The 27,699-nt window shown below is 38.1% G+C and overlaps 1 protein-coding gene across 5 annotated transcripts in view; it reads left to right on the top strand.

Moving 5' to 3' along the window:
- FGF14 (fibroblast growth factor 14) overlaps nucleotides 1–27,699 on the top strand; it is a 377,260-nt gene that overhangs the window by 245,367 nt on the left and 104,194 nt on the right. The window contains exon 1 of one of the 5 annotated variants that reach the window (XM_068182550.1): nucleotides 7,468–8,293. The exons of the other annotated variants lie outside the window; for them this stretch is intronic. Within the exon in view, the coding sequence (XP_068038651.1) occupies nucleotides 8,101–8,293 (193 nt within the window). The 5' untranslated portion in view covers nucleotides 7,468–8,100. Of the gene's footprint in view, nucleotides 1–7,467; nucleotides 8,294–27,699 lie in introns of those variants that run through there. 5 annotated transcript variants of the gene reach the window in all.

Below are 27,699 nucleotides of genomic sequence, written 5' to 3'. Positions count from 1 at the left end.
TCAGATACTTCTGAAAATCTAGATTAAATAAAAAGAAGTTATCGATACTTGTTTTTCAGAGATTTATGTCTGTCATCAATTTATTGCATTCAATGAAAGTATTAGACAGTGCACTGAATTTTCTGTTTGTTTGGAGAGGGGAACACAGTATGCGTCTTTTTTCAGAGAATATTGGTTGTGTCTGAATCCCAAAGGAGGGGTCATGTCTGTGTGATTAGATTTGAGAGGGAATCAAGGCTTACCATTTGGACGAATGTAGCATTAGCCAGAATTGTGCTATATCTACATTTTCTCCCTTCAGTACACAGAGAAATACTGCATGACCTTCCCTCTTGAACAAGAAAAGGACAGGATGGTAGTTTTGTTTTGTTTTTTTATCCATGTAAATGTCTTAAAAATAGTATCAAAGGGATTGCAAATCAAAAGTTATTCAAAAATAAATGGTAGAATGCTTGCAAACAAAGATGACTATCTGAAAGTTATTTTGTGAAATTAATTACACTGTCAGTTTTAGGTTGCATAGCAGAAAATAAGATAATTTTTTCCTAGATTATTTGGCAGGGAGTATTTTTCATGCTTTCTTCCAAGAAACAAAGTGATGTTGCAGATGCTTTTGTGTATGCATGTGTGCATTCATGCACATGGGCAGACATGCTGCAGTTCTTCCTGTCACTGTTAAAAATCACTTTTTATACTTAAAAGATTATTGGATGAATTTTGAGGGGAATCATTCTTCTGCTTTTCAAGATAGCAATTTATGTACATCTCTGCTCATACTATCTTTTCTGTTCAGTATTTTATTTTAATGGATATAAAGTGCTTTTTCTCCTGGATCTCTGTGATATGGTCAAAATCCAACATCTTCCTCGTTCTAAGGGTTCAGAAATATTGCACTTTTTTTTCTCATATTGTCATGTGTTTTCATATTTGTTCCAAGGAAAGCAAGAAATCCATTTGCAAATATGTTCTAGGTGCAGGAAATCCTCACTGGAGAGTATCATGAAACAGGTAGAGCAGCTTACATGCTCTGCCAGCTATACTGACTCCAGAGCAAATTCACTGTGGAGACTAAATTTCTTAGGGACAGTGTTTCCTTTGTTTCTGTAGACTAAAATTAAGCAGACTCATCTTACAGGGACTTTCAGTTACTTGAGAGAATAACAGCAAAGTCTGTTGCATGTTTCAGAAGTCAGGCAAAGCAGACAAGTCCTGCTGTGCCTAGATAAGTAAACGCAACAGATGTTGGCTTAAGCTGTGCATATTAATGAAGAAGCTCTCCATGCTGTTTTTAGGCCTCTAAATCTTAAACTGCTCTCTGCAGCTGTGTGGACTAAAGATGGGGGGGTGGTGTTTGTGTTTGTTTTTCTTTAATGAAAGTCCTTTTTCTGGCTTGTGTCACCAGAGCCTTGTTTGAAGCAGTCTTGTGGTAGATTTGCTATTAGCTTTAGTAAGAACAAAATTGATGGTAATGTGTATCTGTTATTAGTTATTACGAACCTCTCTTTAAAGAGATTATTTCATTTTTAAAGATAAAATATTATATATGTCACTGCAGAAACCACAATGTATTTAATTTTTAATTACTTTTTGGATTATATACTGAACGTGAGCTTGATTCTTTTAATTTTTTTTTTCTTCCTTCACTGTTGCTTTTAACTGTTTAAAAGAAAATTACTGGGTTGGGTCAGTTTTGGGCCTGAGTGAGCTATTTTGGCGATCCTTATATGATCTGTGTGCTATACAGATACTCCTGTCAACCCAGCTGGTTTCCTTTGTTCACCTGGTCTCAAAAGAAGTGGTATCAGAAGTAGAGGAAAGATAGAGTTAAAAACAGAAAGTGTCATGAAAGAGTTCACAGGAGCTTTGCTAAAAGTTAGCAGGTGTAATCATACACCTTATCTGGCTGAAAGATCAATTGTTAAAAATAGCATTAAGAATCATCATCCACCTTTTTGCTCTGTTGAAGGATGAAGAGTTAGCCCATGGAATAAAAAATGAAACTCTGAATTAAAGCGGGTATTTTACTCAACACTATTCATAAGACTATGTCTAATCATAGGATTATTCATAAAACTCATTACTGCAGGATAATCTGTGCAATTTAGCATTGGAAAGGGAAGAGGGACAGCAAGGTCAAAAAAAGCAAAAGCAAACCCAAGCAATCTAAGAACTACGTTATGTCTAAAGATTAAGTCAATATCTAGCGTAGAGGTATTCAGTCCTTTGAGTTATGGATGTATCTCAAGAAATATGTGAAAGAAATGAATGCAATATGTGAAAGAAATGAATAGTCAATGCAGAAGAAATATTGCACCTGAGCTGCTATAGGCAGCATTGTAGGTGTTATGTATTTAAATAGTGTTATGCATTTGAATGGAATGTTTTGATAATTCTCTGCATAACCAATCATCTAATGCTAGACTTCCTTGCATTAATTTATTCTTGCATATAAAGGAATTATGTTTTAATGTTTTTTCTTATGAATTGGGTACATAGGCCAAATCCTGTGAAGAAGCTGGCTAAAATATGTGCAGTCCTTTGAACAATATATTGGAAGATTACTTTTGTCTTAATTAAACGGATTAACCTGACCTATTTAAACAAGTGTCTCCATAGGACCTTCTATGTATTTAGAAAATTTTAATAGGTATGATTTTGGCTCCTCGGGCACATTGTGAATGCTAAGACTGAAAGCTGAGTGCTTTTGACATGAAGAAGTGTGAAGGGATAGAAATCCAAATTCTGTGAAACATATTATCATGTTAAACAAATTTTGTTCTTAATGTTCTTCAAAGTCTTACCAATGAGCATCAAGTGTTCAGGGTGTTAAGGATTTTAAATTTCAGTGCTTCATAGTACATTGCCTTTTGGGAAATGAACAATAACTTATAAGGAGAATTATATCCAGATTAATAGACAAGAACATATAAAACTGACCTAATTTAAACTGTTAACAGCTCATTTCATAAACATACCATGCTAGTCTTCTTATAAACATGGAATGCACATAAGCTATCTGAAAAAGGAACTCTTATCTATGTTTTAATATGTTCATACTGGTCTGTTCATGAAAGATGTGATCTTTTATGCTGACAAATGTTTTTTTTCTATTTTCTATTCAGTTTTGTACAATTAAAACACTTACCAACCCATAGAGTAAGCCATAGGTTATGTTTCACCTTGTTCAAGGCATTATTTCTCTTGCTCCATCTTTTCCCCCAAGAAAATTAAATCAAGAATTGAAAGTTGCTGTTGCTTACCAGCACCCATCCACCCTAAACATACACACTGTGTGTCTTGGGAAGATATCAGTTTGCAATTACATGAATAATCCTATTTGTAGGACTGTATCACATTTTCTTATGATATTTTGGGGAGTGGGGGGTCTTAGTATGTACATTGAATTTAGAAACTTTAACTATGGTCTCCCAAAACTATCAGCAACCTTCAATATTTTTTTTTAAATCAGAAGCAACAAATTAGAATCACAACTTCAGCTGGAAACAGTACTTTGGCAATCAGTCTGATCAGAAGCACACAAGGGTGATTAAATAAATCCATCACAATTTAGAAACAAGTAATTTCTGCATTCCTGAAATGTCTCTTCTTGGAATAATAAATTTTCCCAGTGGTTTAGATGTACTTTTATGCATGCCTTTCAATTGTTTGACCTAAGTTGGTACTTTTATGCCTAGATCATCCTTTCTGTTTTGAATGGTGTAAGGAGTAAGGTGCTAATACTTTTGCTATTATAGAACACAACATCCTCCAAAGGAAAAACCAAACATGTGCAAGGACACAAAACAATCTTCAACTCTGTAGAGGCTGAAAGAACATCTAGATTCACTATACTTTATATACTTCTAGAATGTAAGCTGACTTTACCTCATCATCTTCTAGTGTATTTAACTGGACAAGTGAGCTGTGTGTGCCCTACTCTTCGCAAGCAAGTGCAATGAAAACTTCACAGCTCATGAAACTTAAACATGTTTAGTAGTAATGTAATAATCTGACATTCTGCACTTGTAGAAAATATATGCTTGTAAGAAATTTGGACTTTATTTGATTTATTTTGTTTCAGTTTTGATATCAAGAGTGGTTTCAGGATATTTGGGAGGAGAAAATTTGGGTGGAGTGTGTGCACATGACTACATACCTGTAGAAAGATATTTTTGTTAATATTCAAATGGTTTATTAAAGGAAGATCTCTGCAGAGTTTTCATGACTGCATTGAACAGATATTACTCTGCAGCTTGTAACATTATGCAAGTTATTGCAAAGCATATAATAAGTTAAAAATAAAGAAAGAAAAAAGAAAAAACTCACAGCCCATAAAGTGTAAAGATGACATTTTAAGTTCCATAAATTTTGTAGCCTATGGATCTAGGTAGGATAGACTACAAAGCACTGAATACCACTTCTCCTAACTGAATTTCTTATAAAAGCATTTTATTTATCTCTAGTACATGCACATACACAAATAATAATGGTGTATATTTTAATATTGAACTTTGATGCCTGAGAAGGTCACATTGAAATTTACATGTTAAATTAGCTAAAATGGAATATGGTTTGTTCCCAGCACCACAGACAAAAAAAGGGAATGTTTCATACTCTAACATATAATAAAGCAAGTATTTTATACACACTTGATGTACTTTGAATTTTTTACTATAAAATTAATCCAAGAAAGCAATTTTATAGATTCTATAATGTTTTTGTTTAGAAAACTCCTGAAATCCATAATAAAATACCAGTTAGAAATGAATAGACAAGAGAGTAGAAGCAGTGAAAATCTTTTCTTCCCATCTTTGGCTTTTACTCATTTGTTTTCATATACACAGTTTTGTTAAACAGAAATAAAACTGTTTTAATGTAGAAAATGTCATAACTAAGATATATACATTTTTCCTAAATGCATATACTCATGCAGTTCCTAGTCCTTAAGGTAACTGATATGTTCATACTTGTATAATCCATCTGTTAGCAGAACCTTTGCTTTGACTAGAATTGCACACATTTTATCATAGGTTAGGACACCAGATGGCTCTCTTGAGTTTTCTTTGTAAAACCCCAAGATGTAAACAACTGCTCTGCATTTCTGAGATGTGAGTACAAAGCTTTTTTTTTTTTTTTTCTTTTTTTTTCTTTTTTTTTTTTTTAATCTCTGGAGTAAGAAACACATTTTCTCTTTGTCTATAGGCATAGCACCCATTTCCACCTTCTCTCTTGCTTTTCTTTACCATCACCCTGAGCATCATGTTGTTGAGAAATGTCAGATTGTTTTGGCAAAGGCCCGGTATTTGAAGGAAAATATAGAAAGGAACAATAGTAGTAGATAGTATATAATGCTTAGCATCATCTGATGCTATAAAGAGGAACTTGGGACCCACACCATTTTGGAGAGAGTTTCTCATGCAAATGTTAGGGTTATATGCATGTATTATACCTCTGCATTCCTGAGAAAATGAGAGATAGTGGCTGGTCGGCCTCTATTTCACTCTACTCCCTCTCATTCATTCCTTTGTTGGGAGCCAGCAGCCAAGTCGAGCTGACTTTGGGCTGTGTCCTGCCATCTCCCGGGTGGGGACGGGTGGGAACAGCTGCTGCGCTGTCCGTGGTGCTGCAGGCAGAAACCGGGACCGGGAGCGCGGCCGGGGCGGCACCGCGGCCGGGCAGGGGGAGGCCCACTGGGGCGGCTCTCAGAGGAGCACTTCCCTCTCGAGGAGTCTTAAGGAAGACTACTCTGTGTCTTGTCCACTTTTGAGGAGGAAGGAAAAAGAAAGAAGTATGCAAAAATACTACACTGAAATTTATTTTTTTTTTTTAATAACCACCTCTCTAATTGCATTAGTTAAGGCAATTGTAACCGTTGTAAGGAAATTGCTGCTCTGTAAAAATTGCCAGATAGAAAATCCAATGAGTCTTAGCTGAATCTCTTTAGAGACACTTTTAAATAGAATTAAAATGTATTATCCAGATCCGATTGTGCGTGTTCTGTTCCTAGTTGGTCTAGTATTAATACAAAATCCCTGTATACTGGAGTTCCCACCATACACTTTTGCCCTCTGTATAAAAATAGCACTTTGTAGATTAAAGGATTTAGGGGGAAAAATGGTCAATATCAAAGAAGCTGAAGCCTCTGCTGAAACAAGAAACTATTCTTGCATACAATAGTTTTTAGAAGAGTTACACTATTTTCTGTATTGCAGAACAGTGAATTTTTCTGGATGGATATTTACACTTCCAGGCCTGTTTAAAAAAAAAAAAACAAGACCAAAAAACCAAAAAACCAAAGAAAAACAAAAAGAAAAAAACTCCACAAAACCATCTAATAAGAGATTAGAGTACTTTGAAAACTGTATAAAAATAGATATTACATGATAATTGCCTGTGCAAGCATCTACCCTTCTTTATAAGCTAATACTATTTTTCTGTGTAGCTGCTTGTTTTCTTCCTCTACTTTCCTCTGGCTATCTACAACTTCAGGAAGTTTAACCATTAGGCTTGCAGGAAGTAAATCAAAAAAACTTTGGGCCATTATTTGAAAAGGGAGACGAGCCAACAGGAAAAGATGGAAGTAAAGAAGTGAGATGTCTTGTTTTACCATGGTATTTACTATTTGCAGTGCCTCGTGAAATTCTCCACACAGATTCTTAGGTGTTCTGTGTCTAGTGAGCTTGGCTGGTGCTTCCTTAAGTGCTCCAGGACATAGCCTGTAATTTTACACGGTGCTGGTGATTAATAAATCCACCTGCTGTGGCTGTTTGTGGGTGCCCCATGTAATCCCTTTGATATTTGAGTTGAAGGTCCCCTCAGCCCCTCAGCTCACGGCTCCAAAACCTGCCCAAGAACCCCATCTCCCTCCAGACTTCCCGTCCTGCTCGGTCCACTCCTGGATTGCGGGCCGAGGAGCGGCGGGCGCCCCTGCCCAGCGGCGGGCGGGCTGGCCGGCGGGCGGAGGGACTGCGCGGGGCAGGGTGCCCTTGGCGGGACGCGGTGTCGCCTCACCCGCCTGCCCTGTCTCACGGCTTTCCCACCTGGGGACGGGGACAGGTGCCGGTGTCACCGCTGGGAGCGGCGGGGGCGGCCGGCAGGGAGCCGCTGCCGGGGAGCTGGAGAGGGTGCGTGCGAGGGATCCTCGGTGTGCCGGGGCGGGCGAAGGAGAACGGGGAGGCCCATACGCCCCTCTGGCAGCGCGCAGGGCCCTCCTTCTTTCCCCGGGAAGGGAGCCCCGCACGAAACCACCCGGAAACCTAACGGGGGGCAGAGGCAGCTGGCGGCGGATCCACCGGGAACCTCCCGGTTCCCAACAGAAAACCACATCAGCATCACCCCGTCCCTCCGCCTCTCTCCCCCTGTGCTTTTTTCTTCTGTCTTTCCCCATTCCCTCTCCTCCACTGCTTGCACCCTCGCCGCCCCTCGCCTTAGGGAGGACAAAAAAAGCTCCAGCGGTGCGTGCCTCTGTGTGTGTGTGTGTGTGTGTGTGTGTGTGTGTGTCTGTGTGTGTGCGTGCGTGTGTAGGGGAGGCTGGAGCGGGGTGGGACCGAGGAGCCGTGATTACAGCTCTCCCCGGAGAAGAAGATTGCTCTCTCCAGATGCTGATTTCTGAAGCACTTGGCAATCATCAGGCGGGAGCCGGGAAGAGGCGGCGGTAGCCGCCCCGGCCGTGGCGATGGCAGCGCCGGGCGAGCGGGCGGCGGCGGCTCGGGGCTGAGGGGCAGCCCCGGGAGTCGACTCTGCCCGGCGGACCCGACCCGACCCGATCGACCCGACCCGACCGGAGCCGACCGGGCGCGGCTCTGCCCCGAGTCCCGCTCGTTGCGCGCCGCGTCGCTCCGCCGGCCCGCCGGCAGACACCCGCCCGAGCAGGTGCCCCAGCGCCGGGACACGGCGGGGGGGGACGGCGGGGCACCCATGCGGTGACCCTCGGCGGCGGCAGCTCCCGCGGCCGCACGGTGCGGGTGCCCCTCCGCAGCCGCGCCTCGGGCCGGAGGAGGCTCCCGCTCGCCCTCGCCCCCGGGGATGGGTTCCCGCCGGGGTTGAGCACCTCGCCGCCTCCCTCCTCCCTGCCCGGCGTGGGCGAGCCGGCGAGCAGCCATGGCAGCGGCCATCGCCAGCGGCTTGATCCGCCAGAAGCGGCAGGCGAGGGAGCAGCACTGGGACCGGCCCTCGGCCAGCAGGAGGCGGAACAGCCCCAACAAGAACCGCGGGCTCTGCAATGGCAACCTGGTGGACATCTTCTCCAAGGTCCGCATCTTCGGGCTCAAGAAGCGGCGGTTGCGGCGCCAAGGTGCGTCCCTGTAGCCGGGCCCGCCCGCGGGCTCCCGGGGGGCGGGCGGGAGGGGGCAACCTGTGGCGAAAAACTTCCCGGGCCGGGCGCCGCCCCGGGTCCTGCCAGCGGCGGCTCCCGGCTCCCCGGCAGCGGGCGAAGGGCTCCGCGGGCTGCAGCCTGCGGACCTTCGGTCGGGACTCCCGGGGCCAGCCTTGCTGCCCGGCTGTCTGCTCCGGGGCTCCGGTGTGGGTCACGACAGGTGTGCTGCGGGCAGCAAGCGCCTCGGGCATCCCTGCCCGCCGCCCCGCACCTCCCCGTCTCGCTTGTGTTTCTCTCTGAAGGACAAAGAGCGCACAGCGCTTTGGGTGTCCGGTGTCCAGGGACCGTCGGTCGCCAGCCCCTTCCCTGAGCCACCAGTATGGATTTAGCAGGTGCAGCCTGGCTGTAGTGAAGGGGTCCCTCCCCAGTGCTCGGTGATTCCCAGTCAGCACAGTGAGAGGTGCGGCACATCTGGCGCTGTGGGAGAGCTTCTCGGCATCCCTGCGCCTACCCAGGTGCCTGTTGCCCGTTCCCAGCCAGGGCCTTGCCATGCAGACCAGCAGGTTTTGCAGGCAGCTCTTCTTCAGGGTAGATGACCAGGAGTCAACGGAGAAAACTGGTATCTTGGTGATTGCATTATATCCAGTACTTTGTATTAGAACCCTAGAAATAAAAGGAGTAAAATGGTGTTGCAGTGACTTTTCTAATTTTTTAAAAATTTGTGGTATTCAACAGCATTCAGAAATGGTAATGACTTAGTCTATGTCCTCAGGAAACAAGTAATTTTATAACAAATGTATTACCTTGTGAAGAGTGAAAATGTTAAGTATCACTTGAAACATGGCTAATACCTATCAGTCAATGATAAAGTACAAACCACCCTCTGTTACATTATACAGAATGCCACCATGTGTTGTGGTTTGGTATGTATACTACAACTCCTCTTTAGGTTGGGTCGGAAGATCATTTTAAGCATAATTAGGGAACTCTCCTCATTGATGCTTCCTCCTTCTTTTCCATGGCTCACATTTGAAAAAGCATAACTCAAGAAAGTCCACACAATTTTATTTTTACATGTCTTTCTCGCAGTAAAATTATTTGTTGTAACTCCTAATGCAAGCCAAACCTTGCCATTTTTAGATAGTACAGGGATACAGCAAAGATGAGGCAGAAAATGTCAGTGGCAAAATCTATGGTGGCTTTTTTTCTAAGCAGTTTGTTTGTGCTTTAAAAGACTAGAGTATCTGGTTTATGATGGTGGATTTTTATAAGTGATACTCTTCAGGAAAACAAATTTAGGGATTGCTAACAGCAACTTGTGCAGTCTTTTTTTGGGGAAAACTCTGTATTTAACAATATTACCATTTGAGGAGGAGAGGACTGCCTTGCAGCACTGGGATGCCAAACATTTTTTTAGGTGAGAAGGGGCTTTAAAGAGACTTTTGAATTCATCCTTTTTCATTCATTCATTTTTCATAAGGCACTTTGTCACATTCCTGAAAAAGAGAACTGAATTAGAACATAACTCCACTGAACATTAGAACATAACTCCGCAGAACATTTCAGCAAGAACAATCAGAACAAGGGCTATTCACCAGTAAAATCTGCAGTATCAGACCCCTGAGTTTATCTTCCTTCGTGATGAGACATGGGGATATTTATCCATTGGTTTCCATTAAGGTCTCAGAATTACTGCTCATCTCTAAGAATCCCTGCTGAGAAAAATGCTATCATGGCTTTTACTATCTATGTTCCTGATGCACAAAGTGATACATGGAATACCTGTGGATTCAAAGTTGCATTCTATTTAAGAGAGAAACTGAAGAAACAATCAAGCCAAAGTCATTACTTAAACATCTTATGCAGGATAGTTTTGAGTGAATAATCATTTCTGAAAAAACCCAACAAACCACATCTTAAAAGGGTAATTGCTTTAAAATACATTATAAGATTTACAAAATGAATATTTATCAGGGTCTGGTTTTAGGTTTTCCAAACTGAGTTAAATAACCAGTGAATTTGTCACTGAAATCATACTGTCAAATCCATTAAAATAAGTCTTTGCCAAGCAAAATAGGATGAATTTCAAAACATCTGTTGTCAGAAAGGTGCTATGGGATTTTGACAAATAAACCTTGTGTAAATGATGCAGAGTGTCACAAGAGCATTGTGAAAAATGAGCTAATAGAGATGTGACAAACCATCTGTAGCATTCTCATACAATTCAATGGAAGAGTAGAATTATATGTAATTTTTTTTTTTTTTAATGTAGAGCAGTAAAAGCAAAATTGTTTTTCTTGGAATAAAAATGTGTTTTGCTTTGTACATACATATGAAAAGTAACTGTCTTCCCATCTTTGAAACAGGCAGGCAGAAAAAACTAGTGATGCTGCTTTTTAAATTAAAAATACACATTTAACCTTTTACATATATGTACTAATGTGAACTAGGTAAATAGATAGGCACAATATATGCACACAAACCAACATGTCAGCAAACTTTGAAAAATATTCTTGATTTTTGAATTCTTCTTTCAAAATGCCTGTTAGTACTGTTGTTGTTGTGTGGGATTTATTTTAGAAAAAAATGAAGCTATAATGAGTGCATAAAATGCTTCAATCATGTGTATACCCTGATGAATTTTTTTTTCTGCCATTGTGACAAATTCTCTGTTCATGGTCCTTCCTTTAGGGGCATATTAAATATCAACAGAAGTGTGCTTTGGGAGACTAACATTTAGAAATGGTAGCATTAAAGAGATATCCAGGAGCTCACTCAGAATAAAGAGTAATATTTTCATTTACTTAAATATTTGCTCCAATGATAGACTCCACAGTAGTTTTAAACAGCCTTTCTAAGACTTTGATAAATGAATTAAACTGCCAAAGTGTTTTCTGTGGAAGATTTATCTGCTAATCTACTGAGTGGATGAAACCATTTTCATTTACTGGACATCTTTGATTCGTATTGTTTAGTATTATGATATTTCAAGTTTAATTTTTATTTTGTTTTACCTGTCATCTGATAAACAAATAACTGTCATTAATTTCCGAATAACCATGAAGACAAGATCTTGCCTATCTGACGCCAGACATCAATCAGTTTTGAATCATCCTCTCTTGCATTGCAGGTTGTTTAGTTATAATAGTTTAATGTTTAATTTATGCTAATATAATCACAAATGGGAAGATTGACAGATATTTTGTTTTCATGTAAAATAACCTTATCTAACCTGAGGCTACCCAATGAAAAGAAGAAAATAAATGTCACTTCACCTCATGCATCTACAAAGCACAGAGATTAAAACATATCCTTGTCACTGGTGCAAATTCAAACTTAGCCTGTATTTTCATCTATATATCTAGCTGCTTTGCTAATCTGAGAATTCTTCATTTGGTTAATTAGGTCCCTTGGGAGTATTCTACTGAAAAATACTCAACATTTAAATGTATTAAAAACCAAGTGTGATGTTTACTGTTTCTGTGTGCTAATACCACATTAAGACTTCTAAATTTATGCATAGGGTGCATGAATCTTGGGATGGCTTGGCCCCTGATTTTGTACATTAATATTTATAAGAAACAGAGACCTAGGGAATGTGTTCAGAAAATGCACTGATTAGATTTTACTGCATCTACAGAGGTAATTTAATTCTCCAAAGAAAGCATTTTTTGAAAACTCATCAGTAGATCAGCTAATGTTTTTTGGCAGATGTGGGAGTGGCACATAATCTCAGATATAAGATAATTCCCAATATATATAGTGCCCAAAGTAGTTTCTAGTTCTCCTACTTGTGGAACAAAGTGGAACTGAAATGGAAATCTGTGCTTGTGAGTGTAAAGGACTTGCTTCCCAAAGCTTCAGAAACCACATCAACTCCCACCAGTAAGCTCCAGCACTGGATGATCTGCCTTGCTCAAAGTTTCAGCAGACCAAGACACGTGTCTGTGCTTTCCTCTGAGATTGCCCACAGAATTAATTCTTCTTGGCAGTTCAGGGATGTCCACAGGTCCTGCATTGTCTAGGTGCAAGGCTGTCTATTTTTCAGGGTATTGAACTGATATTGCTTGTTTTTCATTACTTTTCTTCAAATGAAATTGATTAACCCACAACCCTTTTGAAGTATAAACACAGTGTTAACAGTTTATTTGAGAAATCATGACTTTTTTCCTTCATTGCTGTTAACCTGATCAAAGGACTGCATGATACTCACAAACTGAAACTGTGTAAATATGCTACATTTCATGTAAAATATTCTAGACATGCTTTAAAAATATTTTTAAGAACATGACTTTCTAGACTCAGTCTCAAACTTTCTTTCCCATGCATTCACTATTTCACATAAACCCTTGCTTGCTAACAGAGGCTTTTGAAAGAAATACAGTAATGGCTGGGATTAAATTTTTATTCTAAGCTGGTACTGGTAGGTCTAAATGTGATGAATGAGTTGGCTTTGAGAGCAAATGGGAAAAAATAGCTTGAAAATGGTAACATAATTTTAGAGACTATTGATTTTTAGAAATGTCTCCATCAGTGGTGATAGAATAGTGGGCATTTAATGTACAGATAATGCTGTAGCAGTGTAATTTCAGAATATCTTTCATATACTAATATTACTTTTGAATGTGTTTGCTTAGTAATTGGCAATTTAACTCTTCATTAGAAAATGAACTCTTCAAGCTTGAGTGATCTTCTGGATCTCTAAAGTTCAGGCAGTTTCAGTCTCGTAAAGTATATGCCTTATTTTGTCTATTAAACGTATTGTAGAACAAAATTATCTGATTACTACAGACAGTAAGGGAGATTGCAGTACAGGTGGTTTCTGATTCATGGTGATGTACCAATAGAAATGTTACAGGTGGGGTCAGGTTTTTCTACTGTATTTAAAGACAGAATCCTATCTTTAAACAATATATTATCTATTAACAGATGTAATTTTTTGTTGTTTCAGGCTCTGATTTCAATCAAGAAAAACCCAGAACTTAAGATTTGTTTTGAATTATGTGTTTTCAGGTCAGCAGCTTACAAAGAGAAGTAATTAATTTCAATATAGAGATAACACTCAAAAAGTTTATTACAGGACATTTTTCTGTTGAAGTTTTGTGATTTAGACTCCAAGCATAGTTTTGAAGATACACAACAGTGGATCCCCATTTTTCATAGTGAGTAAACAGAGGTCTGTCTTGGTCATATAAGCTCCTTTCTGCCTTAGACAGGTACTGGAGTTAGTGATAGACTGGAAGATGTACTCCTGACATGTACTCTTACTGTGCCATCAGCTTTTACTGAAACCCTTTGGAGCTGGCACACTTTTGTTTTCAAGAGTTATTATTATTATTATTATTATTATTATTATTATTATTATTATTATTATTATTATTTCAGATCTTATGCTCTGCCACACACTGAGCAGTGGGAAAATAGAAAAAATATTCCTGCTCCATGGTAGAAAAGGATGAGAAAATTAGTAAAGCTTTAATTTTCTTTTATTATGGTGAAAAATCAGCAACATGCTTTCATTATATTGTAGACAGTTACATTTCTGTACTTTAGGGGTTTAGTTTGTCATTTCAATTATATAAATAAAATAACCTGCTGAGGTCCAGTGTAAATATTCCAATTCATTTTCCTAAAGGACTGAATATTAAGGAACTTATGCCTTCCTGGCGCCAAGGAAGAACCTAGCTGCTTTTGATGCTAGGATTTAGGAATATATATTTGCATTAAGTTAGAGATGGGCAAGAGTAGAGTCCAGGACTACCAAGTTCTGATTCTATGTTATAAACTATAGCTGTTTTTAGCAATAATTACATAAACTTACCTAAATTTATATTTCTGTAAATAAATACATAACCAAAAAAATGGATTTTTTTTGTAATTCAAATGAAAGCTAGTATAAGATTGGAAAGATTAAATGGTAAAAGCTTCATATGAAATTTAGATAGATGGACTGTGTTGGAAAAAAATTAGAGAAATCTTGTTTCTACAAGGTTTTCAGGATTCCCAGTTGTTAAGGTTGCCATTTTGTAAAGTGGTGAGTAGAAGCTAATAAGCATGATATTGGATGTTCAGTCAGATTCTCATAAATTAAGCTAGAGACAGGTGACTGAAAGAGGAATGTGAAGAATATCCTTTTTTTGGTATATAAAGTATACTCCCTAGGATGTAACTAAATTAAACAATTTAATTCCATCTGTGATCTTGATTCTAGTCCCTTACCCAGGTGTAGAACTTTTGAAAGCCATTGGAGTTACTGTGCTATAAAACTACTGTAAACTGAACCAAGACTGGACAGCTGATTGGCAGTAATCAGCAAAAATAATTGAGAATTGAGCTTTATGACACACGAGCATACAACCTGTTCTCTCTGGAGAAGTTAATTTAAAAATAAAAACACCATCATTTACTATCATTTCCATTGCAAAGCCTGCCTTTTCTACTTTATTTTGCAAATTCCAGGATGTATTCAAGATGTTACTAAATGTAGCTGCTCCTCCTTTAGTACTGTGAAGCCTGGTCCTAGAAAGCATGTAGTTTTGGTTGTTAGATTGTTTAGAGTGTTTTTTTTAGAAAAATGGGGAAGGAAGGAAGAAGGAAAGGAAGGAAAGGAAGGAAAGGAAGGAAAGGAAGGAAAGGAAGGAAAGGAAGGAAAGGAAGGAAAGGAAGGAAAGGAAATCAGTTTTAAATTAATCTGCATTTTAATGGTTCTTTTTACAGGTGAATACAAGTGGAATTTCATGTCCTAATGAAAAGGGACTTTTCAAGCCTCAAGGCATTTTTATTACTGAATCTCAAAGTCACTCAGCACACAGCAGATATGTCAGGCTTAAGAAAAGGTCAGCAGACTTATTTGCAGTAAAGATTCTTGTGGAACTATGAGCCTAGGGGTGGGAGCTAGAACCAGGGTCTCTCTTAATGCAGTAATGTGTTATAGGTGTTTCTTGTTTGATTTTGATGAGCATTTGCATTCCCTGAGTCGTAGAGAGAGAGAGACAGACAGGCAGACTTCTTTACTTACCATTTAAAACTAGAGCAACAGCTGAGAATTTCTCTTTGGTAAATTTACTATGCTTTTATTTTAGTATTCTCTATAGTGTGAAAGAGGATTTTCTGTGAAAGGTAACTATTTATTTCAGACATCTGTGATCATAAGTACTAAATTTATGACTTATATATACCTACTTATGTAAAAGCATTACATATGTATAATTCTTAGATCATGAAAATGCTCTTTCTGAAAAAGAGCATTTCTACAATGAACTAAGTGAAGGTTCTTATGATTTCTTTCCAAATTTGCAGCAGAGTTTTTCATACATCAGCAGACTTAACTTTTGTGATTAATATGGTGTGTGTGAAGCTTATTGGTAATTCATAAATAGTAGCCTATTTGCTAGAATATAAAGTAAGTGATTACATTTGTTTTTGTTTTAATCCTTGATTATTTCTTCTTTACTTTGTTTTGAGGAACAATCATAACAAATTTCTATGTTCAGAAATGTGGTGAAGAACTTTTTCCAGCCACTCCTCCTTGTAACTCTGTAGTTCATGGATTATAGTAACTGTTTCAATATCTTTCAACATTTACAGAATGTTTAGTTGTTCACACACTTACTGCTTTATGCACTGTGAACATTCCAACTTGAGCAAATGCTCATCTATGTAGTTTATGTATTACTGAGACTTGAATTCCTCTACCTTAATTAGTGGTTTGTATATCTTCATATGAAATTCTGATGAGTTGAAAAATATGCCACTGTAATCTGTATACCAGCAACTACTAAATAAATGAACTCTTAAACTTCGTTGTTCTATTTTCTTCTTTCACTTTTCTTGCTGTGTAATCAGAACAGTTCCTTCTATGTAATCAAAGCAAATACATATGAAATGTGTAGTATTTTGTTCCAAACAGCACTTTAAACTGTATTATTAAAGCTAACAAAAGTAAGATTCCATGAACTATTGAATCTCTTCCTATGGCATTAGAAAGAAACTTGCATGGTAGGAACGGCTTTACAGCAGCAAAATTTAGCAAGTCTCCCCTTATGTCCAGAGCAAGTTTTGTCTTATCAGAGGTCTGGCCAGGCTTGTACATGGAAGTACACTTCTGGCATCAGCCCTGAGGGCTAGCCATGCTTGCCATCAGGCAAGTAGAGGCCTGATTATAAGATGAAGACCTATGTTTGTGTAAAGACACACAATAAATTAATGATTAATTCCTCCTGCTAGTCATTCCTTTTCATCATCTTATAAATTATCTGGTATCATGATTGTGCAAAGAAGTAGGAATAATTATAAAATAGCACAGGATACTTTAGAAAATTTTAATAGAAAATGATTCCTGGGGCTGAAAAATTGAGAGATTGATCTCTGCTAATATAGGTAACCTGAAGAAAAGCCAACTTTTTTTGCTTCTAACAAGTGTTATTGAACTTAGCTTGTGTATGTCTTAAGGATTTGAAAATTTATATGTTCGTCCTAAGGTACTCGTTAGAAAATTATTGATAGTGATCAATATATATCATCATCATCATCATCAGTTCTTACTACGAAGCAAATAATTTTTTCATCTGAACAATTTTATTCTTTCTTTGGATCTTTGTATTTACTTTGTTTTGCTCTTACTTTGGATAGACAAGTTTTCTGTTTATCACAAGCTCCAAACAGAGACTGGTGTGCAGAGTACTTACACATCTGTCACAAAAAATTAAAAATCAAGACCATAATCTTAACTTCCTTATTAACATAGCTTGGGCTTGCTTAGAATAACAGTCTGAATTCTGAGAACAGGTTGTTTTTTTTTTTGTGTGTGTGTGTGGGGGGGTTGTTTTGTTTTCTTTATTTGTGCAGAGATTAGTGTATGGCTGAACTCTTCAAGCCATTAGATTGATAAATCAAACTTCATTATTGTTTCCAGTTATATTTTAGTTTTCTGACAAAGTAGAAATATCTGTCATTCTAGTTTATGTATCCACAGACTTTTGCTAAACAAAGGAGAGACCTGTTTCCATGGAGCTTCAGTAATGGCTTTTTGAGGAAATATTTAAGGGAAAAGAGATAAAAGTTTTTTAATTTCAGCTCTCAAGTCAGATGTTCCCAAATTTGCAATTTATGTACAACTGAGAACTATAGCATTTTAGCACTTTGGTGTTTGTAAATTAATTCATTAAATTCTGTTGTCTAAGTTGCTTATATGTGCTAAACAACTGTGAGGTTATGATGTTATTACCCCAAAACCAGATCTTTTGATGTAATGCAGGTGATTTGGGGAATATTTGCAAAATTATGTACTGCTCTGAATAAAAAATATTCTATTGCAAGTTCTATGTAAAATGAGCAGAAAAATATGCATGTAAATAAATCAAAATGAGTGGATGGCTCAGATTTATATACATTATGACACTTTGAAAACCCTGAATGCTAATAATAAGCAGCCATCTTGCTTTGGAAACAGTGAATATCACAGTAGAGATAATTTAATCCAAACCACAGAAAGGAAGAAAAACTAAACCATTTCCATTAGCCATACTCTCTAGTTCTCTATTTTATAAAGGTTTATCACCATTCTCAGAGGTTTTTTTTTGTTTTAAAAGTGTTTTTCTCTAACAAGAGAGAAACAGGCTCATCAGGTGTTCATAAAGTCAAAAGTTACAGAAATCAGTGCAGGTTAAGCCTGAATAATCTTGTTGCAAAAAAGCAAGGTATAAATAGTCATTTCTATCTCCTTGTTGTGATGACAAACTGATTGGATCAAGCCAATAACCATCTCAGGGCCACTTACCATATTCAGTATAATTCAATCTATCAATCATCATCCTGTTTACCAGTGGTTTATGTTGCAAACATAATGGTTGAAGTTAACTGGCACCATAAGCAAACAGTTCTGTTGAATTACTGGTGTATGTTTTTAGGTCAATGGATATTAGTGAGCAGGTTGTGTTCAAAATTTGTCAGGGATAAACAGTCAGCAATTGAGGATCTGAGTAACTAAAATTCTCCACTTTCAGAGCTTAAATAAAAACAGCTAAAAATGGTTCAAGCAGCCTCAGTGGCAGAACTGTGGAGACCATAGTTAATCTCATCTTAAAAATTGTTTGTGCTTAGAGGTTCTTAACTATAATTCTGTCAGCTCGTTACCAACTTCACACAGTATTGTTATTTTGGTTTTCACAGTTTGCATTTGCTTCAAATGTAGGGAGGGATGCAAGGAAGATCAGCCTGTTTTCTACTCTTTGCTGAGTGTTTAGCTGTAACTAGTACATGGCTTGAAGACAAGTAGTTGTGGGGAATGAACTAGTGGCAAACTTCTGATGATGTTTTTACAACAATATTCACTGAAAATTTTGGCTAATTTTCAGAAGTTTCAATCATGTTAAGGTATGGAAAGGGAAAGTTAAATGTACCTGAGCAACCTGGCTAGAGATCTTAATACTTCTAGATTAAACAGACTTGTAAAGACAAGATAATTTTTAGGGTTTTTAATTATTTCTATCCTGGTATTAACATCCATCCAGGACATAATAGGAGTTGTTTGAAGCACTCTCTTTGAATTGAAGGAACTTTGAATGTAAGTAGTATGATAACTTCAGAACTTTAGTTCCTAGTTATTGTGGGGATACCAGCTACATTTGGAGCCTGAAGCAGCAAAAAGGTTTTGCTTCCTTTGAGGTATTTTTGTTGCAATCAACTGTATCAAGGATGATCCAAACTACAACTAACATGATCTGATACAGAAACAGTCTTTAACTACTTGCTACTTATTTTACTCTATTTATTTTTTGATTGTGCAGTATTTCCATGCATAATGGTGTTTGTTCCAACTGCTTTCCAGATAGATGTGTGTTATTATATAGGGACAATTTAGGTGTTTGCTGTTGATTTTCCAGGGCTGTTCAGATGTGACACCAGAGGACTAATGGCACAACTCACATCCTGAGTCCAATAGATTGTGGCATACTGAGTTCTTTTTTAGGGATATGTCATAGCTGTGTAGGAAGTGAAAAAATGTTTCTTCACTTCTGCCATAATATCAGCAATGTCTTGCACAGTGGCTTTAGTATGTTGACAGCTCTGTGAGTCCTGAGTGTCTCCATTTGGTTATTGGGTTTAATTTTTATCTCTGAGAAGGCTTTTTACTTTTTTTTTTAAGTTACATGAAAATTATGCAGTTTTGGACTCTACTGGCTACTGCCATGGAAACAGAAAAGTATATTTGGTGGAAAACTATTGAAATACCAGTGTTATTATTATTGTATTTTTTGTTGAGCTTTGAGAAAATATTTCCATGATGAATTGGACCTTGGCCTTTTTGTACACTGGATGTAGTGAGCTTTCCACATTTTGATTGTATGGGTAATTATATTTATTCTTCTCTCTTTGTAGGGAGGCATTGGATCAGTGTTTCATAAACTACTGTGAGGCAGGTCATCAGTGAGCTGATTCTGAATGGCACTAGTTTTTATGTTGATGTAGACTTGTATCTAAGCTTCTGTTTAGAGGAAGATGAAAAAAATTGAATACATTTTCTTAATTGGAGTAATTCAGACTGTATTTAGAGCAAGATAGAAATTTTTCTTTTTGCATTCCTGCAGAGGAAGAAGAAATATGAATTTCTATAACTCAGAAAGCCCTTTGCCACCACCTTTGCCTGTAAACTTCAGCAGAGATGCTTTTGAAAGAGAACGAGATTGTTTTCCAACCATCCCAACACGCAGTTGCACAGTCCTGCCATTCAGAATCCCAGGGATTGTGTTCCCACCCTTCTTCATTGTGAAGATAAGGCTGAAATAAGGTTTGCCATGAAGCTGTTGCTCAGTCATTAAGGTAAAATCATTCAGCACTGGATCTCACATCTTGCTCCAAGGGGAGCAGTGAAACAAATACCCTAGAGCTTATATGCCACTTGGGTAACTATGTGCCCTCAAATTAAATTAGAAAAAAAAAAAAAAAACAGTAAAAAGGAAGAACTTCTTTTGACTATCCTAGCAATAGGATGGAGCTGCAGATGCATCACACATGCAGGTGAGTTATTCTATTAAATGTTAAGGTTGCTGGGTATTAATGCTCTGGGTATTTACAGAACTGCTGCGGCAAGTAGTTAAGGTGGTAATATTGTTTCCATGAGTACTTAAACTCTTGAATAGAAGAATATGACACTCTGATGTAGATGAGGCCATAGTAATTGTTATCTATGCTGTGACAAAGCTTAGACCACTGCAAGATGTGATGCCCTAAGTTCACACCTTGAGACTACTCAAAACCCAAAAATAGAGTTGTAGCCTTTTGTGGTCTTCTCCCTAAAGAAGACTACTCCCTAAAGTTGTAGCCTTTTGTGGTCTTCTCCCAAACAGAAGGATGTAGTGCATTAGAAACTTCTCTGCTTCTGAAAAGCTTCAGCTTGAAAATCAGAGTAGTAGCAATACCAACAACTTATTAAAAAAGCTGTTCAGAAAATGACTGTTCTGTCATCTGGGAAAGCAAACTGACGTTTAGGTATGTGCAGTTTTTCACTGTAAAGCATGCTGTGTTTTCTTTTTTGTCAGAACAGTATTTCCAGTCTCAGCCTGTTTTGACAGACACATCCTGACTTACCATATTGATAAAACATCTGATTACCCAAGGAGGGGGATGGAATGGGGTGAAAACTCTGGCAAATGTGCCATTCATATCTTGTTCCATCTAAAAAACTATGGCGGATATACCAGACTTGTTCAAAGAGTAGTTATATGAATTATTCAGACTTTAGCTTTTGTTTTATTGGTTGTGTAATGCCTCCTATCTGCCCTGATCCTGCAGTTTCATGCATTAAAACGTGACCAAGGGGAGTAACAGTTGTTCTGTGACAACCAACTGTCTGACAGCAATTGATGTAATTTCAGTCAGAGCAGTGGGATTGACAGTGAAGTCAAGCTGTACTGTGGCTGAACTTCAGGCCCATCCCTGTATCCCCAGTATATTTCACTGAGCTTATTTTTCTTAAAGCTTTCTATTACTAAAATAGGCAGATACTTGAAATTCATTTCAGTTCTGTAAAGAGAAAATAAAATATAACCGGTTTGTTCTCAGACTGCAATTTTGGAATGGGCTAATGACTACAACCAACTTTTGTACAGGTTTTGGTAAATAAAATCAGAGATTATGACTCCATTTCACTAATTTCTGTACACGCAGAAGTTTTATAAATCTTTCAAGACTGAATTTTTCATTGTAGCACATGAAGCTGCAGAAGTTGCTCCTCATTCTGACTTCACCAATGCAACTAGCAAGCAAGACTGTGAGTCCAGACAATAAGTACATCAGAAGTAGTCCTGGAAGTAGTACATACATGAATCAAAAATTATCTTCCTTTATGTTAGTGTCCGCTTTGTATATAAGGAAATATTCCTGTGGATTCATTAAACTGCTGTGGCCTATTAGAAATAAATGCTGTTTCATTTAAAGGCTTTAATTGAACGGAAGCTTTAAAAAAAACAGCCCTCCCTTCTCCCCCATATCTCTGAGCCAAAACAAGGATCAAGCTAGAATCAGAATTAGTTTAAAATATAACTAAAATTATTTTGTTGATGGAAATTTTACTGAGTTGTTACTAAAATGAGTCATGTTTGACATCCAGATAGGTTTCAGTACATGACATTGGTCTTCTAGCTTGCATTCTTGGGGGAGCTGCATTATCAAATGTAAACAAATATACCAAACTTCAGATATGGAATTACAGCAACGTGTAAAGTTTAATATCAAGGGCTGTGTAGGTTAGAAAGTTCCAGTCATCATTCTAGGGAAGCAGAGATATGTATGGTCCTTGCTTTAGCAAACTGAGATAAGAGTATGTTTTAAGAAATTGGCTTCATTTATCTAGGCTTTATTTTTAGCAGCCAAACATAAGCTTTGTAAGGGTTTGCGCTTTCACATAGTGACAAAGGAGTGGTGACAGTGGTAAGTCACCCATGCTAGAGAGGGTAGAATGTGCACACTTTTGTGCTAATTTTGAGATTGTCTACTGCTGTTGTAGCAGTAATGAAACTCTGCCCTAATGAATATGAGATCTGAGTAATTTATTTTGTGATTTCTTCAAGTGACCTTCTGTTGCACTATGTTTAGTTTTGCATTTTGTTTTGAATTTTATGCTTGTAACTATAATTGCTTTAAAAAAAAAAAAAACAAAAATAAAAACCCAAAACCACAAAAATGTAGCAGTTCTTTAGGGCTCTATATCATCATCAAGGAAAGGAGGAAATAATTAACCAGATATTTTATGGTGAGCAAGTAAAGTGAAATTGTCACACATGATCCTTCTTCCTAGGCAAATGAGCCACATTTTTTTTCTGGCCTTCTGGTAGCGGTTTTTGGATTGATATTTTGGTTTTTCCTGAAACTATTTTACTGGTCCATCAGGTTAGGCCAAATGCCAAGCTTCCATCAAAATAGGAGAGTTTTGTTAAAATTTCTTCTAGTCTTAGGGCTGGAGAATTATTTTTTTTTAAACTCCCGGGCATAAAAAGCAGCTCTGCAGCTTGAACACTTTTATGTCACATGGACATTTCAAGTCTTGAGTTCCTACTCACTTTAATTCACATAAAAAGACTTTAACCCGAACCTGAATTGGTTGCCAAGCTGATAGTTATTCCTGTGTGAGTAACTGTGGAAATGTTTTTTTCTTTCCTTTCAATTTTTTTTTTTTAAAGAAAACTTATTATGGGCTTTATCCTGAAAAAGCATTTCACAATGAGAACATTATTTTCTGCTTAGTTCTGTCTGGAAAGCTTTTTCAAAATACATTGACGTAGATAACAGGTGACTGATGTTTATTATAAATGCCAGGACATTATCAGAGAGGGTTTGGTGGTGTTGGGCAACGGTAGTTGTGGGCAGATAAAGCAAAAAGGAATCACTTCAATGTCTTAGAACTATTTTTCTGTTAAAAAAAGACATAAAATTTAATCCCCTTGAGGTTGGTTTTATGCATTTTCCCACATCCACATGCTGATTTTAGACACCAATTTTTTATTTTAATACCTGTGGCACATGTTCACTATAGTTACCTGTATGCTATAAATGGGAGCTAGATCTTTATGCAATATGTGTTTTGCTCTTGAAAGATCTCATGAACTTGTTTCTTCAAGGAACTGCATAAGACAGGTGTCAAGTAGGATGGGATGCTGGAATGCTGTGGGTGAGTGTCACAAAGGCAGAGGGGCTGTTCCCCTTCAGGCATGACATTCAGGGGAGGTTTAACCATTATCACGTATTTGTGTGGAATCCTGACTTTAAGGAAGTAATTTTAATTTGTTTGGAGAGAAGCAGTTGTTTAGCACCTTTTCCTGTTCTTCCTGCTAGGAAATAATTTCCTGTTAAGTTCAGTTTTGAAAAAAGTTCTGCCTTAAGGATGACATTTCAAAGGATTTCCATATTGGCTGGATTCAGATGACTCACAACATTTCTCAGACAAGTTTCTTTGCAATCATCTGTTACATCATTGATTATTTGTTGTGGTCATTTACCATTGAATCTGAATGTTCTTCTAGGATATTTTGATTCTGCTGAAGTTCCAAGAAAAACAAAGTATGTTTTTCAACCAGTGAATAGGTGGCCATGGATCTACTCTAGACCCTTGTGATTAGGTGCACCTAATTGAATGAAAATTCTTGCTATGGAGATACCAAAACTTGGGTAACTTATAGGTTCATATTTTGACTGACATGCAATTAATTAAAAATATTTATTTCTAGGAAATAATTTGTGACACCCTGAAATAGATGGGTCCACTAGCTGTGAAGGGAGCCAAGGAGGACTGCATCGGATATAGGAGTCCTAATGACTCTAGTCATGGAGTCTGCTCTAGAACTAATCTTATCCTGGTTCCTGAAATGCTGCACAGCAGGTCTGAGGAGAGCTGAGACCCACAATATTACTGTAGATCCCAAAACAATGGGATCCTCTTTACAGCCTCCCAGTTTCCAGTGCCTGGATACACAGCAAGCTGCCTGATGGAGCTGGGAGCCTGAAACTTTAGGAATCTTCCCTTGCTCTGCAGTGGCAGTAGAGCTGAGGAGAAAACTGGATTCTTTCACAGAGAAGACGGATTTCTTAAGAACAAGGAGTATTTTAGCATGCAATAAATATATTTTGAAATCTAAAATTTCCTACCATTTCCTACCTGGGGTTGTGTCCCTTCCATTTCCATAATCCAAAATATTCTGATGATCTTAATTATAGCTCTTGTCACTAAAATTTATTGTCTTTTGTCATTTCTGAAGTATAGACATTTCTGTGATATAAAACAGAAGCATTTAGTAATGTTTGATTATTTAGGAGATTTTGAGAACTTCAGCATTTTAGATTTTTGCTGTTGTCTCAAAATATGTAAAGTAATTTGCATACAAATTTCCAATTTACTCAGCTTTAAATTTAGGTTGCCCAGAAAAATTGTACGTGGCCCATCCCTGGCACTGTTCAAGGCCAGGTTGGATGGGGTTTTGAGCAACTTCAGTGTAGTAGAAGGTGTCCCCTGCCTATGGCAGTGGGATTGGAACTACATGATCTTTAAATTCCTTTCTAATCCAAGCCATTCTATGATTATGTGAAATGTCTCAGGACTTTTAAAAAAGTCTTAGAGCTATATATGGTTTTCAAAAACTGCCATTAAAATAATTTGTGGTTTTTCAGAGGAGGTAATTCCACTGAGAAATTATGTATTCTGAACAACACATATCCAGTAGTTAACGTGAATTAACCAAACCATAATTTTAGAAGCAAATTGTTTGATTTGAAATTGTTTGGAAACTGTTGACAAGGGTTTCTTTTTATTTTATTCCCCCCTTCCAGTTGCATTCATCAGTAGATGACATTTTGCTACTCAGATAGGTGGTTTCTAATAAATGATGCCTATTTGCACTGACATCTTTTTTATTTTATTAAGAGTGGCAAGCCTTTTCCCCTTCACTTCCCCCACTTTAAATTCCTCTTTTTAAAAACCTTCCATTTGCCTCAACAGTGGGATTAATACTGCTTTACAGAAACAAACACAAGCAATGTATAACTTGGGGCCTCTGACATTCTTATAAATAGTTCTTTCTGTCTACCCAGTTATTAATTGTGTCTTTTTGAGTCCTATTAAGTCCTTCTGTATAGCCTGGCAGGGACATCTCCATACTGAACTAGGAACTAGGAGGCACAAAACCACATTTGTACTGCTGCATTGGACAAACTGTTCATCCTCTTACTTTTTTTATTTTATTGTGTGTAAAGTGAGGTTGATTCTAATCCCTTGTGTTTAGGTATGGCCTGGAAATCTTCTGGTGGCAGTCTTTTTACTGTGACTTTACATATGAGGCCAGCGCGTATGGTCCTCCAGGAACATGCCCCTGTGCTCCAGACCAGCCCAGTCCACTCCAAAGTGGAGCCTGACCCTCACTCCTCTCCTGAGTGAGCCCCCTCTGCTTTGCCCACAGTGCTATCCTCACCATCTTCATGCTGCTGGAGTACAAGTGACATATTCACTAGAGTCTTCAGAATGCTGTAATTAATAAGGCACATTAAAAATCTTGTAGGTACTACAGGTTTTTTAACCTAAATACCATGGAAGAAGCTTGTCTTTGAACTTGAACAATAATTTAAATTAATAACTCTACGGCCTTTGAAATATACATTTCAAAATATTCAAGGCTAACCATGTTCTGAAATTAAAGAATGATAAATAGAAACACAGAGGCAACTTTTGATGGAGTTTTAGGCAGAAATTAAAAACTGTTTTTCTTTGCATTAGAGCTGGACATCTGGAGATTTTAGGAGGCAGCCAGGCGAATTCTATAGAAGACACTTATCCTCTCTCAAGAAACAACACTTTTCCAGTGAGAGGATATAGGTCCTGCTCTTATGAGAATCTGAATCTTGTAGTAATACCCTGCTTCCTTGGTGTCTCTGTGTCTCCAAATTTGGCATATACCTATCACAAGTTCTTTAGATTTCAGGTCCTTTCATATACATCAGAACTATGCTGGAACCAGAAGCCTCAGAATCAATCCTATTGACTCAGGTGGAAAAGATTTATGTGCCTCTGCTTTAGCTTTAGATTATTTGGTGGGACATGACTATGTTTCAGGGTACTTTTCTTTGCAATGTAGAGCTCAAAGTAACAACAGAGTCTTCACAGACTTTAACCATGTTTCTTCTTGTAAGGAAAAGGTGTGAACCTGGGAACAATCTGGAGTAAAGCTTTTATTTTCAGATAGATATTTCTCAATTTTGAATTTTTTCCCCAGTTTTGAAGCAGGTCTTTTTTTCATGTTGTTAATCAGTTGAACTTCACAGTTTTAACTGTTTTTATATTGAACAAACTATTTAATTTGTTAGGAAAATAAGGATTTAAACTCTGAGTTTATGGCGATTTTGTTTGTTTTGGTGTGACCAGATGTGTTTTTCTGCAAAATACATAGGAAAAAATACGGTAGGTGGATTTTGTGGCAGCACAAAACTGACAAGTGCATGAGTCAGAGTCCTGGGAGCTTTTACTTTCTCTTTCCCCTTTTCTTTCTCTTCCTTCTCTGGTGAATCCACACATTGCATACAGGTAGAAATATTTAGAAATATCAAATGTCACCCACTTGATGAGGCTGCTACCACAGATTTTAGTGAAGAATCTAATTAGGCATACTGAAGGCTAATCCTCACTTTGTGTAGAGAAAGGAGTTGGGCTTGTGTGTCAAATCTGAAGGCTTATGTTGGATGCTTCTGCTGTATTTGAGTTTAAAAACAGAGAACTATATCAAAGGTCTCTGAAAAACAAACAAGACTTCTGCTACAAACTGAGCTTCATTGAAAAGGAAGTAGATTAATTTCAGATAGTTTTCTAAATTAGTAATGTGCTGTTTCTTTGTACTTCCTAACTGCCCATGGGAGCTGGAGAAGCTTGAATTTATGTCCAGATAAAAAGTAGAAGTGCTAGGTGTTTCAGCTATGCTATGTTGCTCTTGAAGGGTGTGTAAATCTGCACTGGAGGTGTGTTAAGATACAAAGGCATGCGGCATTTCACCTGCTGTATTACAGGTGAAGCACCAGCAACGCCTCTGCCATGGTACAGAGGATCAGTCCTTGGACTGCTCATTGGACTGCCTGAGTAAGGGCATGTGAGGGTTAGAAAATGAAGAAAGGACAGGCAGCTCAGGCCCAGCATTGGGAAGCTAAAGAAATCTGAAACAGTCAGTTGAGAGCTGTCTTTAGGACATTATCACAGAGTGAAATTTGTGGCCCTTGTTGCAACTGCTCTGTGCTATGGGCCGATAGCAGGGCAGTCACTGCAGCATCACCAGGCACAGGCAGAAGTTGCTGTGGAAGTCCCAGGGACAAATTTCCTACTTTCCAATATCTGTAATCTTTCAGCTTCTAATAGCATT

This window comes from Anomalospiza imberbis, chromosome 2 (genome assembly GCF_031753505.1).
Source record: "Anomalospiza imberbis isolate Cuckoo-Finch-1a 21T00152 chromosome 2, ASM3175350v1, whole genome shotgun sequence".
Classification (NCBI taxonomy): Eukaryota; Metazoa; Chordata; class Aves; order Passeriformes; family Viduidae; genus Anomalospiza; species Anomalospiza imberbis.
The sequence above is the reverse complement of the archived record's forward strand: the minus strand, read 5'-3'. Positions and strand labels throughout refer to the sequence as shown.